The sequence below is a fragment of the Zootoca vivipara genome, chromosome 8 (assembly GCF_963506605.1).
Source record: "Zootoca vivipara chromosome 8, rZooViv1.1, whole genome shotgun sequence".
Taxonomy (NCBI): Eukaryota; Metazoa; Chordata; class Lepidosauria; order Squamata; family Lacertidae; genus Zootoca; species Zootoca vivipara.
The window spans coordinates 82,286,266-82,307,433 of NC_083283.1; the positions used below are offsets into that span (position 1 = coordinate 82,286,266).

The 21,168-nt window shown below is 43.7% G+C and overlaps 1 protein-coding gene across 4 annotated transcripts in view; it reads right to left on the reverse strand.

The window, feature by feature from the left end:
• Positions 1-21,168, reverse strand: part of PCDH1 (protocadherin 1) — an 83,807-nt gene that overhangs the window by 14,832 nt on the left and 47,807 nt on the right. For all 4 annotated transcript variants that reach the window (XM_035103308.2, XM_035103307.2, XM_060278093.1 and 1 more), the window contains exon 4: positions 559-778. In XM_035103308.2, the coding sequence (XP_034959199.1) occupies positions 559-778 (220 nt within the window). The remainder of the gene's footprint in view (positions 1-558; positions 779-21,168) is intronic.

Here is a 21,168-nt window from a genome sequence, read left to right on the forward strand (position 1 = left end):
GGGGACTGACTAATTTACAACACGGAAAGGAATGTGAATCCTGTTGTGCCATCACAGCAAGGTCCCTTTTTGCACTGCACATATGTTCTGGTGTGCATCAGGAACCAGCAGCAACAATAACTTGTTACTTGTTGCTTTTCAGCAAACTGAAAACGGTGCAGAAAAAGAGGCATGCACTGAATCAGAAATTATGTTGAGAATTACACTACGTTAAGTGGGAAGGTAGACTGAGCAGATTGTAGATCATAGCAAACTCATGGAATGGTATGGAGTAAACCCATCCATATGCTGAATAGTCTGCTACAAACTCATGTCCGTGTGTCTTCTACTCCTTTCATTCCTTCCCCTATCCATTCTTTGGAGATGGATCTGTCCCAAATTTTTACAGCAAATTTACTATTAAAGTATTTCCCTGCCACAGTTCACGTCCAATGCACAATCCTGCTCTGTTCCTTGCTTTGGTAGCAGTAGTGCATGGTCTTTGGCAAGTGGGTCACAGATCTACTCATACTTGTGGGTTTCCTAAAGAGCCTTAGGAATTTTGAGCAGGTTCCTTACCGTTCTCAGGGTGCTCAATTTCCCCAATACTGCCATCTGGCGTGGTGCGCTCATAGTGATCCTCCGGCAAAGCCAGTGGTCCAATGCGGGGCCCCGATGACGACTTGCTGCTCGGTGTTTCTGACTCCTCAAGGCCACTGTCATAGTAACTGTGTTGGGAGGGGTCCTGCAGATCTTGCGCCTGATTGGCTGCAGAGAATGTCACTCGGCGATGAGGTAACTGCGCAAAAAGAAAAACACACAAAATATAATCACAAAAACATATTCCATAGGTGAACTGTAAAATGTTGTCACAACAATGAATAGCAAGGAAGCACAACTTATCAATGCAACCTGAGAAACACTTCTCCATTCAGAGAGCCCACCTAGATCATGGGATGAGTTAGGCCAGGCATCCCCCCAAACTGCGGCCCTCCAGATGTTTTGGCCTACAACTCCCATGATCCCTAGCTAACAGGACCGGTGGTCGGGGAAGATGGGAATTGTAGTCCAAAACATCTGGAGGGCCGAAGTTTGGGGATGCCTGAGCTAGACCTTACCCAGTACATGCAACAGTAATAAACACTAAGAGCTGTTATCAATCTGAAGATAGTCAATGCCAACGATCACAGACAGGCATCTTTGTACTAAACGTAAGGCAGAGATTCAAGATGCCTTCTCACACTTTGTGATGCTGCCTCCTCAAAAGTAGAAAGCACATAAAACATAGATCTAAACCTCCAAGATTCCCCATATATATATTGTAAGGGGAAGGGCTTATAGAGAACCCACCCCCTGTCATCAGAAGCAGCCCACCTCCAAGCAGTCATGAAAGCGAAGGGACGGATGAGGAAAGTCAGGAGACGGAAAGGGAGTGCCAGACCTCTGGCAACATCCAGGAGCCCCTGCTCCACAGGCAGGAAGAGAGGGAGAGGGAAAGAGAGGAGAGGACACAGGCAGAACGCAGACCCTTCCCCCCCCAACTCCGGAATTGAGGAGGAGGAGAAAGGGGAGGAGATTCGCTGTCCCGAGGCTTTTATGCTGGTCCAAATCGCGTAAAGGGGCAGTGCCGGATTCTGAAACCAACAGCTCACTACACTGTAAATAATGTGCACAAATAAAGACTTTTGAAAGACAAGTATGTGGAAGGTACTCAAGAGTAGTCGCAATAATCCCTGACATATTATATATATATATATATATATATATATATATATATATATATATATATATATATAATTACTGTTTTGCATATTTTTACCCTTCCTTTCAAGTTATGTACCCTTTCAAAGTGGTTTCTTTGCTCATAAGTGCCATCGTCACAGAGGCACCTGATGAAGTAGACGCCAGTCCCCCAAGATGTATGTCATGGAGGTGGCGGCTAGCCAGCGTGCAAGATGGCTGTATAATTTAATCTCTCCCATACCCACCAAGGTCCTTTTTGCTTTATACCGACATAACTTAGATGCGCTAAGTTGTTGAGGTGGACAATCTAACAGGGGAATGCAACTAGCATCTGGTAGGAGACATCCCAAACCCCCTAAATTAGATCTGCCTGAAACCAAACATTCTTAGTTGGGGCTGTCAAGTGCCAATGAAACTGATACAGCGCAGGATGGGCTCCGACCAGGGGAAGGCGTGAAACTAACAACCTGTCAAATGGTGGCAACATTGCTCATTACTTTAAATCACCCCACAATGACTTAGCAGAGGGCTGGCAAGGAGCGATTGCACTGCTTGGTCTGAACTGTTCTGATTTGCAGGGATGGTGGAGACGGCAAGCAAGGTGTTTGAACTGCCTCTGCCCCCCATCTCAGAATCCCCTTCTCCCTCTGGCAGACCCCACCCATCCCACATAGGGCTCCTGGCAATCCTCTTGATTAACCAGGTCTGAAGCTCCTCTTTGCTGTCCTTACTGCAACAGTGAATATGGTGGTGTGGTGATATCTCAGTACAGTTTGAGCATATTGCACCGATCCTGCCCCAGACTGAACTGGCTGCCAATTAGCTTCCGGGCCCAATTCAAAGTGCTGGTTTTGACCTATAAAGCCTTAAATGGCTCAGGACCGCAATCAGGGCTGGATTTCGGTTTGATGAGGCCCTAAGCTACTGAAGGTAATGGGGGCCCTTTATATGTCCAGCTGTCCTTTGTCAACAACAAATTGTCGCTGTTTTTGTGTGTGTTGAATATATGCTATATGGTAATTTATGGACCTAATAGGTATCTAAAGCCATTTGCACATAACAAAATATGTCTTTTATCAAAGTAATTGTTGATCTGTACTGTATACTGTATAGAAATGAGCAAACCAGTGATATTTTGGGAGCAGGCTAGCAGGTGGCAGCCCTGCTCAGGGAAGTTTTTAATGTGTGACATTTTAATGTATTTTAAATCTTTGTTGGAAGCCGCCCAGAGTGGCTGGGGAAACTTATTATTATTATTATTATTATTATTATTATTATTATGGGAAAATTATTATTATTATTATTATTATTATTATTATTATTATTATTATTTACATCATAGGAGCCTACACAATACAAAACACAGTTGCTATATGTAGCTTTTATTTTATTTGTTTTTTTATCTTATATTTTGCAAATGTGCATCCAGTTTTTCTCCTTTAAATTTTTTTGGGCCCCCAAGAGAGTGGGGCCCTGAGCTATAGCTTGTTTAGCTTATACATAAATCCGGCACTGACCGCAATACCCCAAGGACTGCCACTCCCCATATGAACCAACCTGGACCCTGTGATCATCCTCTGAAACCCTTCTTCATGTACAGTGGTACCTCTGCTTACGAATTTAATGCATTCCGAATGCACATTCGAAAGCCGAAAAAAATTGTAAGTCGAATCCCATAGGAATGCATTGGGAGAAAAAATTCGTAAGTTGAAGCAACCCTATCTAAAAATTCGTAATTAGAAACAATCCTATCTAAACCGCATCCAAGATGGCGGACGGAGCTCCATTCGTAAGTAGAAACATTCGTAAGTAGAGGTACCACTGTACCTCCTTCACAAGAGGTCTGTTTGGTGGTAACATGAAAACAGGCCTTTTCTGTGGTGGCTCCCCATTTGAGGAACCCTTTCCCCAGGGAGGCTGACCTGGCGCCTTCGTTACAAATCTTTAGGTACCAGGAAAAAGCATTCCTCTTCTCCCAGGCCTTTGGCTAATTAAACCACCTATGGCCTTTTAAACTGAGGTGGTGGGGGTTACTGTTTCGTTTGTAGCTATGGTATATATTTTTGTACTTTTATATTTTAAACTGCCAGGTGATCCTTGCATGAATGGCAGTCTAGAAATTTAATATATAAATATATGCATGCATGCACCAGGGTTTCATTCTGACTAGGCAGACTGCAGACTCTATGCATAGAGGTTTTAAGGTGGTGGCCCATAGCAAGGTCTCAACATCCCTGCGTATTTTTTGATATTTTTAAAGTATTCAACTAAATTGCAAAATTATTAAAAGCAACAGACACATGCAGCAACAAAGCATGTTTTTTTAAGACAAACAAAAGGGGGGAAATGGAACAAAGAGAATTAAAAACAAGTAATTAGTAGGTGTTGTTTGTTAAAAAACAGAATGTGATTGGAATAAAAAAACAAAAACAAATAAATCACATAAATAAAAGCCGTACATCGGAACTAAGGCAGGGATAAAATGGAATGACCCGATACTGATCCCTCCTAAAAGTTTGCAAAATAACAACCAAACTTACACAATCTGGAAAAAATGAAAAACAGCAGAATGAAGTCAAATTGATTGAAGTATTGATTTTTAGGAAACAGAAAGCAACTGGGAAGAATGCCAACAGTCCACTCTTCTTCCAAGCCCCCTGCTTTCTCAGGCAGAACTCGCAGAACAGCATCAAGAAAACAAATGCTTTTTATTTACTTCAACATTCCTCCTCCAAATCATTGTAATATGTATGCCTTGGCAGAATATTTCGTTCTCATGAAAACCTAGACCTGCCCACCAAAAGAAGCCCACCCCCTCCCCACTTGAGCTCAGGGTGTTTTTTTGTTTAATTGCAATAGTTGCTTTATGTTAAATAGGAAAATGTCATGGTTTGTGTCTACAGATCAACATCAGACTTTAGAGGCTCCCTGGTGCAATGTGAGATGCCTTATTACTGGTACAGTCCAACACAAACATGTGAAAACCTCACCCAAATTCACTTTATAATTTGGGCTGCATATCCTTAATACATGCTCATGTAGATCCATTCCTAAACAGTCTGTCCTCGGGGTCAGAAATTAGGCAGGTGTGCAAAAGTTTTCATAGAATCGTATCATTCATAGCATTCTGGGGTCAGACAAGATCTTGGAAGTACTCTCGATGCAGAACAGCCACTTTTACTCGAACCAAAACACAAACTAGAATGTAGGACCAAGAAAGTCAAACAATAAAAGAGATCTGGCAATGGAGGAGCAGGAAGTAGGTTTCTTACTCACATATATAATGCAGACTCAAACCAGAATTCAACTGCTACCTATATATTAAACCTGAAAGCTGGAAGCTGTAATTTTAATTTAGATAAAGGGTAAAGGGTAAAGGGACCCCTGACCATTAGGTCCAGTCGTGACCGACTCTGGGGTTGCGGCGCTCATCTCACATTATTGGCCGGGGAAGCCAGCGTACAGCTTCCAGGTCATGTGGCCAGCATGGCAATGCTGCTTCTGGCGAACCAGAGCAGCACACGGAAACGCCGTTTACCTTCCCGCTGGAGCGGTACCTATTTATCTACTTGCACTTTGACGTGCTTTCGAACTGCTAGGTGGGCAGGAGCTGGGACCGGGCAACGGGAGCTCACCCAGTCGCAGGGATTCGAACCGCCGACCTTCTGATCGGCAAGCCCTAGGCTCAGTGGTTTAACCCACATCGCCAACCACATCTTCAAATATCTAAAAGGCATAGACAGGACTGTCTTAAGTATATCCGGCGCCGTGGTGCAAAGATCCCTCCGGCGCCCCCCCCCGTTTCCCAGAGTTGCCGACCTTTTTATGGCACTGCAGGCAGCTTTGTGGGGCTGGAGGAGGCGGGGGGGGGCGGCTCCTCCAGCGGGGGAGAGGCGGAGGCTCCGGGTGCGGCGTTGCTTTAGCGAGGTGGGCGAGGGCGGCGAGCTGATGCCGGGAGGCGCCGTGCCCAGCCTCCGCCTCCTCCCTGGCACCGTCCAGAACCTGGCGCCCTGGCGCCCCACACCACCTGCCTCTATGGGCAAGATGCCCCGGGCATGGAAGATGCAGCAAGCTTGTTGTCTCCTGCTCTGGAGGGCAGGACCCGAACAATGGCTTCGAGTTACCAGAAAGGAGATTCCAATTGAACATCAGAAATAACTTTCTGACAGTAAGAGTTGTTTGATAGTGGAAGAGTCTCCTTTGGGAGGTTGTGGACTCTCCTTCCTTGGAGGTTTTTAAGCAGAGGTTGGATGGCCATCTGTCATGGGTGCTTTAGCTGAGATTCCTGCATTGCAGGGGTCTGGACTAGATGACCCTTGGGGTCCCTTCCAACTCCGCAATTCCATGATTCTAGCCTCTTTAGTTTTTCCAGTAGTTTCCTCCCTCCCTCCCTTAATCTTGTCAAACACTAAACTTTTTTCACAGATTGCTTTCTTCCTGTGATCTGAGGCAGCCACCTCAGGTGGTGGAATCCAGGAAGTGGCACTCCTGTGGAGAAGTGAGGATAAACAGTTGTGGCTTCTGGTAAGATCTCATGGGGCTCTTGTGATATCTTACCAGAAGCCGCTGTAGTTGCTTCTCCTGCGGTGGGGGAGCACTCTGCCTGCCCCTGTTGCCATGACTGCTCAAAAAGCAAGGGGAAGCAGCATCTTCCAGGTTTCAGAGAGATCTTGCGAGATCTCACTGGAACCTGGAAGCTGCACAACCCTGCTATGTGAGGTTTCAGCAGGAGGGCGCCTTCCCATTTCAGATCAGGTGCTGAAATGGGATGGACTGTCCCTAGGCCTACTACCTGCTCACTTGACCCTTTCCTATTAGGACTGGGTATCTAGGCTTCTGAGGTAGCTAGTGCCTCTTGAGGGAAGGGTTTATTCCTATCTGCTTCAAGGAGGTGCTGATAAGACTACTTTGGACAATTACCCAAAGGAGTATAGGAGTATATTACCCAAAGTATATTACAATTACCCAAAGGAGTATAGGAGAATAGGAGTATAGCATCTAGATCTAGGGAAGTAATAGTACCACTGTATTCTGCTCTGGTCAGACCTCACCTGGAGTACTGTGTCCAGTTCTGGGCACCACAGTTCAAGAAGGATACTGACAAGCTGGAACGTGTCCAGAAGAGGGCAACCAAAATGGTCAAAGGCCTGGAAACGATGCCTTATGAGGAACAGCTTAGGGAGCTGGGTATGTTTAGCCTGGAGAAGAGAAGGTTAAGGGGTGATATGATAGCCATGTTCAAATATATGAAAGGATGTCATATGGAGGAGGGAGAAAGATTGTTTCCTGCTGCTGCAGAGAAGCGGACACGGAGCAATGGATTCAAACTTCAAGAAAGAATAATAATAATAATAATAATTTATTATTTATACCCCGCCCATCTGGCCGGGTTCCCCCAGCCACTCTGGGCGGCTTCCAAAAAAACAGAAATTCTAAAATACAGAAAGAAGATTCCACCTAAACATTAGGAAGAACTTCCTGACAGTAAGAGCTGTTTGGCAGTGGAATTTGCTACCAAGGAGTGTGGTGGAGTCTCCTTCTTTGGAGGTCTTTAAGCAGAGGCTTGACAGGCATATGTCAGGAATGCTTTGATGGTGTTTCCTGCTTGGCAGGGGGTTGGACTGGATGGCGCTTGTGGTCTCTTCCAACTCTATGATTCTATGATTCTACCCCTTGGTCTCAAATTTCCCTCTTGAGGGCATGGTGCTGGATAAGTGGTTGCCTCTTAATTCCAGATAGTCTTGGGTGATGGTGATTATTTGGATCCATTCCAGTCTGGTTTCAGGCCTGGTTACGGGACAAAAGTAGCTTTGGCCACCCTGGTGGATGACTTACACAGGTGAATGGGTGGGTTATGTGCTACCATCTTAGTTCTGGACCTCTCATAGCAGCTTTCAATACCACCTACTGGTGCCATGGTATCCTTCTAGGAGGTCACCTGTCAGGGTTGGGCTAAAGGGGGCGCCATCTTACAGTAGTTTTGGTCCTTCCCGGGTGGCCGTACTTAATAGGGCGGTGCCAGGGTTTACAGAGTTCCATGGGAGTCTATATGATTTTTAGCCAATGAGGAAAGTCATCTAGAAGTTTGCAGTGTTGTTAGTACACTGATGACCCACAACTCTACCTCTCTTTGTCACCCTCTGATCCAAGGGGTTGCTGAAGTTCTGAACTGATGGCTGGAGACAGTTCTGGGGTGGGTGAGGGTGAATAACCTGAGTTTGAATCTGAGCCAGATTGTGAGATCCCCAGATCCAGAAGGAGGTTTACAACTGGTTCTCGATGCAGTAGTATCTCCCCCCCTTGAAAGACCAAGCACACCGCTTGGAACTCATACAAAGACTAAATCCGTATGAAAAAGATCCCTGTTCAATCCTTTTTGTATGGTTTTAATTAATGTGCATAATCACACTAACTGAAAACTGCAGCAAATTGTACATGACAGCAAGCTTAACGAAGAAGATTGAAAATGCATTGCTGCCACTCCTCAAATAAGAATTCTGAAATTAAGAAAGAAAACCAGATTGTTGCCCTCATATCTGACTGTTTGCTCCATTTAATTCAATGGGATTTTCTTCTGAGTGTACATGCATCCCACAATATTTGTTGCAGCTTACATTGTTTTAATAATAATAATAATAATAATAATAATAATAATAATAATAATAAGTAGTAGTAGTAGTAGTAGTTCTAGAAAGTGTTGAATTTAAAACAACACACTAGAGTGTGTCTCTCTTCCAAAACGATGACCTTAAAGAACTGCAGTCTCAGAAAGATCCCAGATTGCCAACTGCAGGGTGGTGCCTTTCCTTCCCCTTAATATATCAAGGGCTGAGGGTGGTCCATTTCTGTCGCTTGAAAAGGAGCCTGTTCCAACCGGCTGATATTCTGATGCAGAGGTGGGCTGGCAGAAAACTCTTCCTGGCCAGCACATTTCACGCTCTTTTGATTACTGTTCAGCGTGATATGGAACATCTTGGGGAACAAATCCCTCTTTAATGAGGCATTTGGTTTCCTGCAACACATTGGAAATTTGGTGTGAACACCACCCACACTTCTTGGTAGTCTGGAAACAGAGGAGGCTGCCTTATATCAAGTCAGACCAGTGGTCCCTCTAACTCAGTATTGCTGCTAGTAACTGGCAGGGCCTTTCCAGGGTTTCAAACTAGAGTTTGTCCTTGCTTTACCTAGAGATACCAGGGACTGAACCTGGGACCTTTGCCTGCCAAGCAGTGGATCTACTACCCCTGAGTCACAGTGCTTCTAACACAGCAGGTGAACACACTTATTATCATTCAGTAAAGTCACTACCATTTGGTTTCCTGACCAGCAACACTTGAGCCAGCTCTGGGTGTTCCTTGGGAAGAGTTGCTTGGGCTCTTATCACTTCCACTGCCCGCTGCAGTTTGCAGCGTACCTCTGTGCTCTGGTTCCGCTTACGGAGTTTGTTTCCTTCTCAGCTGTAGCCACAGGGACACCTGCTGGTAGATGCTACTCAATACTTACTCAATACTTTTATGCGACTATCCATCTCATCATTTTGTCAAGGGGAAGCAGTAAGATGAGAAGGGGGAGAATTATGTCCATTTATAGGCAAACTACATTATTAAGCGTACACTGTTTGCCTGCAATCCTAGAGTTTACTCTGCATTAGTTTTAAAGAAAAAGAATGCAGCACAGAGGATCCTACATTTGCCACAAGAAAAGCTGAAATCTGTAACCTGCATAAATGATGTAAATTAGCATTATTACTTTGAAAGATTTACCCAGCATTTTCACTAATGCTGCCTTCTATACTAGAAGTCACCAATGTGGTGCCAATGGGCTCCGTGGAGGCATGTTCTGGGCTTGCAAAGCTATCTACTCCCCTCTGTGCCAGAAACGTTGGCAATGGCTATGATTGAAATAATGATAATACCGGTAGCTGCCTCTTCCCAGTTCCTGCTTGACCCTGTCTGTGCATTGGGGCTGGTGGGGCAGAGGACATGGCAGTGAGGGGTAGGTGGAGCTAAAGGTTGGTGTCCCCACCCCCCTTGCTTTGCCCATAGGAAGCGTCGTGAGTTCCAAGTAGCAGGGCTGGCTGGATGCAAAGGATGCTCCTGGGGAGGGTCTCAGTGGGGTTGGACAGACCCTGCCAGGGGCTTCCGGGTGAGGATCCAGGGGAAGGTGCTAGCTTGGCGGGGTCCTCTCTGCCCGATCCCATCACCCAGGCATGCAGCTTCTGCTTCTCAGGAGTTGCCAGGGTCCACTCCAGGCTAATCCTGCCTCCAAAGGCACCCGAGTTTGTCTCTGGTTTGGCCCCTCTAGAGAAGCCTGTCGGGGCACCCATCCTGTCTACTCCAGAGGATTCACAGCACAGGCATGAGCCCACAGGCATGAGCCCAGTCTTCTCAAAGGAATGCCCACTTGCATTCCCAATTTAAGGAACAGTCCCGCTTGCTGGGCTAATTTGTGCCCCTTCCATATCATGGGATCATAGGGGAGGAGGATGTTGCTTGTTGGACCAACGTCTTTGCTTGCTTAGCCATGCATTGCATCTGATGGGTCTTGAACTTCCCTTTGTTTACGTACTGCACTGGTTTCAGTATTAATGGTTTTGTTGAAACCATAATTTGAGTTCTTCACCCAGTGGGAATGGGAACCAGGACAGGAAGCTGCCAAGTCAGACCTTCGGTTCCTCTAGCTCAGTACTGTCTGCCACAGCACTTGCCCACGAATTCAGACCTTTCCTCTACCTGGAAATACCAGGGATTAAACCTACAGGACCTTCTGCATGGAAAGCAGATGCTCCGCTACTGACTTGCATTCCTACTCCTCCAGAACGCTAAGATTAAGAAATTAAACAGATGAAACAAAATGAATGAACAGATGAAGCTATTCATCACCTGGCTAGAGAAACTTCCAGTCTGAGATTCTACATGTTAGAAGTAAGTTCCCCTGTGATGAAAAGATTTTATTCATTAGTGCATAGGACTGCAGCATTGATAAGCTTACTTTTCTTTTTCATTAGCTTTTTGTGTGTATCTGGCTGCTGCTAAATTCACAAGAGCAGAGCCAATAAAAAAAGAAGCAGCTGGAAATCCTGCTGCCACAGAGATGCCTTGCAGAGACAAGTAGGGCTACCACCATTTTTCACAGAGCTCAATCCTCCAAGGACCACCATTTTGGAGACATTTTCTTTTCCGTTCCTAGTACCATCCATTTTGAAGTAAGCAAAACTGTACGCATGTTTTATGTTTGAGTACTGAGTACAAAATTATCTCCCCAAAGCCCTGAGATTCCTGAAAAGTTGTCCCCAGAAAGAAACAGTTTAGACCTGCCAATGGTTCTACTTCATTTTCTCCCTACAAATTGTGGAGATTTTTGGGTAACTCCACAGAATTGCTCTCCTTTACAATGCTTTGATGGGCTGAATGGAACTCCCCTATCTACCCATTGACAACAGGGAAACAGAGCAGGCAGGTGTGCTCAAAATATTAATCTAAGGGTCAGCTGGTCAAGTGGACTCCCTGGCTCTCCCAAAGCTTCTCTAAAGACACCTCCTTAAAGGTCTAGGCTAGGGCAAAAGGACCTTCTCAACTGCCCTTTATTTCAACAGCTGCCTTTGCCCTTACTGTATACTGGGGGTCGGCAAGGTTTTACCTGCCTGGGCTGGTCAAGTCCTGTGGAGATCTCTCCGTGGGCCGGATTCATATCTACCAAGTTCCTGTGGGAGAAATAAGGGACTGGACCGGAAGTAGCAGACCGGAAGTAGCGCGACGACCATTTTGGAACTGGGCGGAGCATGCTCAGAAGCAACTTTTGATGCTGCTTTGCCCAGTTCCAAAATGGCCACCGCACCAGAATAAACCGGGGAAAAACAAAAAAAATCCGTTTTTTCAGCTGAGAACAGCTAGAAAAACGGGGGTTTCCCGGGGAATACGGGAGACTTGGCAGCTATGGCCGGATCGCCGTGTCTCGGCATGCGCAGATGCGATTTCTGGTTCCATGGAAGCGAGTTCCCGTGCCGCACCGTGCTGGTTTAGCACAGTGCGCAGGGACTCACAGAGTGGGCAGCTCGGTTTGGTAGTGGCTCGTGGGCCGGTTAAACTGCCCCCCGTGGGCTACTTGCAAACCCCTGCTGTATACTCACAGCTCCTGCTATCCAAATGCTCATTGTACAAAAATTCACTTATCCAAAGATGAGGAATTGGTGCCCAAACCTCGCAATACACACCACAGGTATCCAAACAGCCGGAGCTACATGTAGTACAGTAAACAAACAAGCAGTCTTAAACAATCTTTCCTTTTTGTGTTTTGGTCTGCAGCAACCGTTTCACTTGCAAAAGGCAAACAAATGAGGGAAAGGTGCTCTCTTATTTTTCTGCTGTCTCCATTTCCCCCCCTTTTATGGGTTTTTTCCATCATTGGGCGGGGTGGTGGTGGTGGTAAAAACTCCATGGTCAAGAATGCATTAGAAATTTCCCTATACAGTAGAAAGCAATGGAAACCATTAGCTTGTTATGTGAACCCAATGAACCACTTCCTGAAAATGCCTTGTGTTAGGATAGCAGGGCTTGTGTGTACACCCTTATTCCCTCCAACAGAGCTGGAATTCCCAGAGCAGTTTAAAAATAAATCTCTCTTCCCAATGAACTCTGGGAATTGTAGTCTTGAGATGGGAAGAGGGTCTCCTAACAGCTCTCAGCACCCTTAACAAACTGCAGTTCCCAGGATTCTTTAGGGGAAGCCATGAATGTTCAAAGGGAGAGTGTGATGGTTTAGAGTTCCTGTGCGTGTTCCCATGAGGGCCTTAGTAAAAGAAGGTGGCTCCTGCATGCAACTTTTGTAAGGAGTGGGTAGCCAGACGGTCCAGATCCCAAATTGAGAAGGAAGAGAATTGGCAATGGGTGTGTATGGAGACTTTACATTGCATAGCTGCCAAGTTTTCCCTTTTCTCGCGAGGAAGCCTATTCAGCATAAGGGAAAATCCCTTAAAATAAGGGATAACTTGGCAGCTATGCTTTACATAACCTCCCTTCTCTCCGTCAAGTCTTCTCACCAACCGCTGCTTCTCACATCAGAACAGGAAGCAGATTAAAGAGGCAATTTAAGGTCCCTTTATTTCTACTGCTGCAGTCAACCAACAGAGAGGTGTTGAGGGGCAAGGAGCAAAAGAACGATTGGGAGATGAATTATGAACCTGGATCATGAATTATGCACCCACGGTTTTCCTTCACTGCCATAGGATTATGACAATAATTACAAATCATGAATAAATGGCATGCATGCAGCACTATCGGTATGCAATAACTGGTTGCAATGGAAATTTAGGAAAGCAGGTCAACAGAAAGAGCCTTATAAACTCTCACCATTTAATATTCCATATCCCAGCCTCCCTTTCCTGTCTCTGTTCTGCCCAATACACAGAAGTCTCCAAATACTGCTAGATGAGGTCACCAAAGGTCCTTGGCTTGATACCAGGAGGTAGTAGATAATGACTTGCTCCAAAGGGCTCACAAGTTCTAATAAGCAAACAGCAATGCAGCTGAATGTGCGAGGCATGAGCTACAGTGCCGGGAATATCAATCAGAGCTACTGGCATCCCTGCACAGCAGAGAGAGAGAGAGAGAGAGAGAGGGTGGGGTGGGGCTTGCAAGAAGCTGGGGCCTTTTATACACAGAAGTACTTCTGTACAGATTGGAAAGTGGTGCAAAGGGTGGAGCCACTGGGGTAGCTTTCAATAGATTCAAACAGCAGGCCTTCAGATTGCGCTGTCATGGCACACAACAACAATAACAGTTGTTATTAATATAATAACAATAATAAAGTTGTGCTGTTGATAATAATGATAATAATAATATGCTATCGACGTACATTGTGTTCTACATTGTGTTTGATAGGTTCCTATCACAGGAGCTTACAGTTTTAAAATAGATACAAGTGAAACAACAGAGGAATGGAAGAATTGAAGCAGGGCAAAAGGGGAAAGAGTATGTGATCATTGTAGTTACATGAATTTTGGCTTACCCGTATATTCTGGCGTATAAGACGACCCCCAACTTTCCCAGTTAAAATATAGAGTTTGGGATATACTTGCCGTATAAGAAATACAACCCGGCGTATAAGACGACCCCTGACTTTTGAGAAGATTTTCCTGGGTTAAAAAGTAGTCTCATACACAGGAATATACAGTAGTTACAACAGGGTGCTGGCTGTTCCAAAGGATTCCTGCAAAAGGTGAGTTTTGAGGGGCAACTTGTAAGGGAGGGGTTGAATTCTGGGAGGGAGCAGTCAGCAATTTAATTTTTTTAAAGGAATTTAATGGACAAATTTTGGGGATCTTGGACCCCCCCCCAAAAAAAACTTTTGACATCACAGTATCACAGAGTGGGAACCTGTGGGAATAGTCATAGAAAACTTTTTTTTTTAATGTCCACCTTTTTTTGATCTGCGGAACTCTTTAAAGTTACAGGTGCCACATAATATTCATTCTGCTCTAGAAACCATTATTCTAGTATGGCGGTACCTACACTTTGGACCCCCCCCCGGCCTATTGATATCTGGCAGGCACCTTTGCTGTACTTTTTTCAGTGCCTGTTTAAAATGTTTTTGTTTAGGCAAACTATCCAGACATGTAGAAAATTCACATCTGTTTTAATCCCCCTTTTAGCTTATATTAGATGCCATTTCATGCCATTACTTTTTAGCCTCAGGACAGTTCCACCAGCAGTGGATAAATTCTGCTCTATCCATTCCACATCCATCCATTTCCAGCACTCATCATTTCCCATTTTGTATATGATGTGTATAAATACCACAATATCCAACGTTTAACAGAGTTCCCTCTCCCTCTCTCACACATCGATATACAGTAGATTTATCCAGCCTTGAGGAACTGCTAGTCCATCCAGCATTGACATTAAATGGCATTAAAATACAACATAGCACTTTAGTAATTTCCTCCCATTTTGTTCTATCTCCCACATGAATAACAATTTGATATATTTGGGACGATTTTTTCAGGATTTTGACAAATTAATTTCTCAAACTTATTTGGTTGTCTTATGTCTTCTCTATAAGTTATCAACCATTTATTTTAAGAATCTCTAATTCAAAAATATTAATATATGCATTCTACATTATCCAAAGCTTCTCTCGTTTGATCTATAGACATTATTTGATTATTACCAATCCGTTCAACCAAATTTTCCAGCCCTCCTTTATGCCAGTTAACAAACGACCCCATGGTTTCATTTTTCCTGAATGGTGGATAAAATAGCAGAGATGTAATTGGTGATGTCAATAGACCCAGTTTGCTTTTTATTTATTCCATATGGCGCATAGCGCTGGAGAAACAACCCTTCTCCAATATTCTGTCTTTAGGGTCCATCCATAATAATAAATTTGATGAATACTCCTGTTTCTCCTGGTCCTGGTTGATAATACCATTTGGTAATCCAAATTATTTGCCTGATATTCATTTATTAAATCAGGAAATTACAACCCCTCTTATTTTTGTTGGTGTACATTATTTTAGCTTTAAGTTGTGGTGTTTTTGTTTTTTAGCCCATATAAAACTGATATTTAATCGTTGCCAAGTTATTACCTTGATGTTGCCCTCTCTGCAGATTAAATTTTGTAGATAAGCTTCCTTTCACTAAAACTCTTGCTTGGAGTAAACTGAATCCATTTTATAAAACTTGTTCCAAAGACAAATTTATCCAGCACATATAAAAGATAGGACCATTCAACCCTATCAAAAGCTTTTTAGTGTCCACATATAAAAGATAGGACCATTCAACCCTATCAAAAGCTTTTTAGTGTCGATAAAAGTGATATAATGCAATCCCCCGCGTTGATGAAATTATTATATTTATCATTTCAAGGATATTATATGCCATTCTCCTTCTAATAAAAACCTACTGTTCTGTATAAATTTATTTATGCATTACCACATCAAAGCTCCTTGCCAGTGTTGATGCAAATATTATCAGAATTCTATAATGATACTGGAGTATGCTGTATGGGTAGTAATAAATTATTTTCTGGCTTGGGAAAAATCATGACTGAACGCCCATTCAATGTTTGTAGGATTTTACCTTCCCTCAACATGAAATTACAGGCATTGCCCCGTGTCCATGCGAACAGCATGCATGTACTATTTTCTGCAAGGGGGTGAGGGTGGCCATGAATGCACTACTGTGTGAGCGGGGAGTTTCCTGTATAACATACAATTGTATAGTTGGAAGATATCCCAATGGTCATCTAGCCCAACCCCCTGCAATGCAGGCAAGTGCTTTGTAGAACTCAAATGAAAATCCATCAGGTCTGGACGATTTTTGAATTTTGGCTTTTGCTATCATTTTCCTTACTTCTTTTTCTTGAATTGGAGCATACAAACATTCTTTTTCTACACCTGTTAGGTTTCACAGTCTTATATTGGGAAAAAACTTTTGTTTTTTATTCTGTTCGTGGATTTTTGAAAGACATAACTTGGTATGATATTTCTTAAACTCTTCCTTTAGTTGTTGCTCATTAAGAACATATTGATTATCATCCTTCCTATTCAGTGGAATTACTTGCTTTCTAATCTTCTTTCTTAAATAATATGCGGGTAATTTATCATCTGTTACCCTTTTTTTTAAAAAAACAACCCACTTTCTTGCTAGACCAAACTGTGCTTTCACTGTAATAGCCTTTTAGCCTCTAATAATTTTTCATTAATCATTTTCCTTGCATCCTTTTACTCCTTAGATGCACCTCCCCCCCCCAAAAAAAACGACCATAGCCGATTCCCATAATATAGAATCAGTAATTTTGGGGTATCATTATTACCAAGCTATATTTTAAGTTCCTCTGAAACAGTTTAAATAAAAGACTCACTCTGTATTAAGAACAAATTAAGATTTGCATTATATTGTATAGTTAATAGTAAAACTAATTGGACTGTGATCACTATATAGAGTAGTACCAATAGTTGCATAGTCAATCCTTTGTGTTAATTCTGATGATGTACAACAAATATTTGTGAATAAATATCAGGTACTCTGAAATAATATGTATAATCTCTGTAATCATAATAATAGGCTGGTTTTCTTTTAAAGTATTTCTGAGATTACTCATAATACGTTTAGAGAATGCAGTAGCTAGGTTGATGACTGGAGCAACTTATCACTGGGCTGTCATGCTTCCTAGAATATTTGAGGGCTTTGCATCCATTCTCTCTCTCACCTGAGACAACTGAAGAATGGAAGGAGAAGGCTAAAACAGCCACCCCACCCCTTTGAGTGTCCTCCCTTCTTGCCGCATTCAAAAAATGGCAGAAGTTTGAGTGAAGCAGGGCGGAATAACAGAGGGATTGATTTTCTAAAAGCAAGGAAACAAAGCAGTTTTAAGGAGAAATAGCAAGAGAAGCTACAATGTGAAAGCTAACAAAGCAGAGGCTTCCCCTAACTTCCTTCCTGCTGCGCTCAATCCCTGTTTTAAATTGCCACTTTCCTTCCTTCATTGTCACCCCTACTCACACAATTTTAACCTCTGCCACTGTTTAAAATCTCTACCATTTCATTTCCATTGCTGTTTCGTTCAAACTTCTGCTGTTGTTTAAAGCTGCACTCCTGCTTTACTCAAATATCTGTAGTTTAAAACAAACTTTTTTCTTAGTGTTGCTCTACCACTGCTTTACTCAAACTTCTGCCCTTATTTAAAACAGACACTTCTTTTTGAGTGTCTCTCTTTTCATTCTCAAACTTCTCCCTCTTGCATACCTCAGCTTCCTCATGCGAGAGATAAAAGGTGGAGAACTTTACTCAGACCTCTGTCAATGGTGTAAAACTGCCATTTTACTCTCAGTTCCCGCCACCCGTTTCATCATCATCATCATCATCATTTATTATTTATACCCCACCCATCTGGCTGGGTTTCCCCAGCCACTCTGGGCGGCTTACAATAGAAAAATGAAATAAAATAATCTATTAAACATTAAAAGCCTCCCTAAACAGGGCTGCCTTCAGATGTCTTCTAAAAATCTGGTAGCTGTTTTTTTCTCTTTGACATCTGATGGGAGGGCGTTCCACAGGGCGGGCGCCACCACCGAGAAGGCCCTCTGCCTGGTTCCCTGCAACTTGGCTTCTCGCAACGAGGGAACTGCCAGAAGGCCCTCGGTGCTGGACCTCAGTGTCCGGGCAGAATGATGGAGGTGGAGACCCTCCTTCAGGTATACTGGACCGAGGCCATTTCACTCAAATGTCTGCTGTTGTTTTACAACACCACTTTCCTTCTCCGTTGTGGTTGCTGGTGATGCGTGGCTTGCCATCTCTTTTGCTCCCTGACCTGACTCTGAATTCATGCAATTTCTTCAGTGGGGGCTGCGCTCCGACTTCATGGAAATCCAGGATTGTGATGCAGCACTACAAATGACAGCAGCCTTGCATTTTTATCTATTTAGGAAGATATGTGCAACACTAACCTGGACAGCATGGTAGTGAGTCCAAGTGTGGCACAAAGCCTCAAGCAAGAACATGGGTGCGGGAATTGCTAGTTGGTTTTGTCCTCACTTATTGTTGTTGTCATCGTCTTAATCAGTAACAAGGGGAGCATTGGCCATGCATCCCCTCCCCAGAGCATGGTGGGAGAGCTTTCTTGCTCCTAGTGTGAAGTGAAATGGAGCTTCCTTTGCGAGAGGACACACTAGAGGAGGTATCGGGGACAGGTGACGTACCTATGGCCACTGACACCTAAGAAAAAAGATGCAGGAGGTATCTTTGGGTGCTGGTGTTGGTGCTGACCTTTAAAGCCCTAAACGGCCTTGTTCCAGTATACCTAAAGGAGCATCTCCACCCCCATCGTTCTGCCCGGACACTGAGGTCCAGCTCCGAGGGCCTTCTGGCGGTTCCCTCATTGCGAGAAGCCAAGTTGCAGGGAACCAGGCAGAGGGCCTTCTCGGTGGTGGCGCCTGCCCTGTGGAACGCCCTCCCATCAGATGTCAAAAAGGAAAACAGCTACCAGATTTTTAGAAGACATCTGAAGGCAGCCCTGTTTAGGGAGGCTTTTAACGTTTAAGAAATTAGTGTATTTTAATGTTTCTGTTGGAAGCCGCCCAGAGTGGCTGGGAAAACCCAGTCAGATGGGCGGGGTATAAATTAATTATTATTATTATTATTATTATTATTATTATTATTATTATTATTATTTAAGGTTGAATATCTTCTCTTCCCCTATCCTGCCCATGTGAAGGTTCTCTTGCATTTTGAGAATCTTTGCTAAATGCCCAGTGACTGAGTGGTCAATTCCAAGTGAGTTATGGGCACTGCAAAGAAGAGAGAAGGTGATGGAGACTGTGGATGAGCAACAGTGGGAAGGAGCAGCAGCAGGTGAGATGATAAAGAGCTGCTGACACAAGCAGAGGTCTGGTGATGGGCGTGGACAATCCACACGAATGCACAAACCAGGGCAGGGGGGGCAATGGTGGCTGTTGCTCTTAAGTCGCAGCAGCAGGGGTAATCAGTGGGACTCCCAGGGTTTTTATCTTGAAACACTTTTTGATTTATAGATTTGGTATTCCTGGATTTTAAAGAACTGTGACATTCTGGGTGCTGCTGTGACTTTCATTATATTGCTTCTGTTTTTATGCTGTGTTTAGATATTGCGGTTTTAATTTCATAGGCAACTGTTTTATTTTTATTGTAAGTCACCTGGAGAACTCTTGTTATTGGTTGGCATATAAACGCTGCAAAGAAATAAATCAAAATTCAAGCAGCCTCTATCCTGAAAATACAATTTAGCAAAAGAAGATGGACAGGACCTGAAGCAGAACACCTCATTTTAGTGGACAGTGCAATTTTATAACAAACTGCAGTTGACAAGCTGGAACCAATTTCCATATTACTGACAGCAACCTGCCACAAGATGGAGATAGCAGGTAAGAGAGGAGATCCTACCTTTCCAACTAAAGTTTGTGTGCAATTAGACCCCGACAGCAAGCCCAACTGAACTCAAGGAGAGTTACTTCTGCATAGGACTACAGTGCAAGTCACAGCAGCTTCCGCTACTGAATTATTTTAACAAGTCTTGAAAAAAGGTCTTTACAATCTACTGTAATGAAAAATAATCTCACACACCATTGTTACAGTTCACCGTCCATCATGGGCACACTCTATGCATTTGAAGCCATAACCTGTGCTGGTTTTTTGTTTTTGTTTTTTTAAAAATAAGCTTTATTAATTTTTAAAATATAGACAAAATACAAACAACACAAAACATACGGAGATAAAGGGAAAGAGGGGCGAAGTGACTAGAGTGGATAAAAGGGAGAGGAAGGTAATAGAAGACAATACCCTACATTAATTCATGTGATGCAACTTTTATAGTCACAATCCAAGGCATCAAAAAAGCATTCTACCATTATCTTCTAAAATATATCCTCTCCACAAACTTAACTGGACCATTGTTCCGTCTCTGCAGTATTGACGTATCAATGATTTAGACCAAATAGCACCAAAAAGATCTGATTTAGGTTCTCCCCTCATTTTATTTTATTTTTTGGTATGTGATGTGCTCAGAGAGAGATGGCTTAAGGGCTCATAGTAATATTTAGGGGTGTGAACCTGTTTCAGAAGAAATGCAGTGAGAGATTTTACCTTCTTGGGCTCCTTGATCACTGCAGATGGTGACAGCAGTCACGAAATTAAAAGACGCCTGCTTCTTGGGAGAAAAGCAATGACAAACCTAGACAGCATCTTAAAAAGCAGAGACATCACCTTACCGACAAAGGTCCGTATAGTTAAAGCTATGGTTTTCCCAGTAGTGATGTATGGAAGTGAGAGCTGGACCATAAAGAAGGCTGATCGCCGAAGAATTGATGCTTTTGAATTATGGTGCTGGAGGAGACTCTTGAGAGTCCCATGGACTGCAAGAAGATCAAACCTATCCATTCTTAAGGAAATCAGCCCTGAGTGCTCCCTGGAAGGACAGATCGTGAAGCTGAGGCTCCAATACTTTGGCCACCTCATGAGAAGAGAAGAATCCTGGGAAAAGACCCTGATGTTGGGAAAGATTGAGGGCACTAGGAGAAGGGGACGTCAGAGGACAAGATGGTTGGACAGTGTTCTCGAAGCTACGAACATGAGTTTGACCAAACTGCGGGAGGCAGTGCAAGACAGGAGTGCCTGGCGTGCTATGATCCATGGGGTCACGAAGAGTCGGACACGACTAAACGACTAAACAACAACAACACCTGTTTCAGATGAAGCAACAAGTTTATTCTGCTTATGGCCTGAAAGACCATCCTGCTGAAGCTCCAGAACCTCATGGATGGGCTAAGATTTCCACTGGTTACGTGAAGGAGCTTCAGTGACTTGCTGCCATGGTATCTGACCTGGTACCAGACATTTGTCCTCAGAGACAAACCAGAAACAGGATCTTGAGGAGCTGGCAGGGGCCTCTTGGAACCAGTGCTGAGAAGACCCA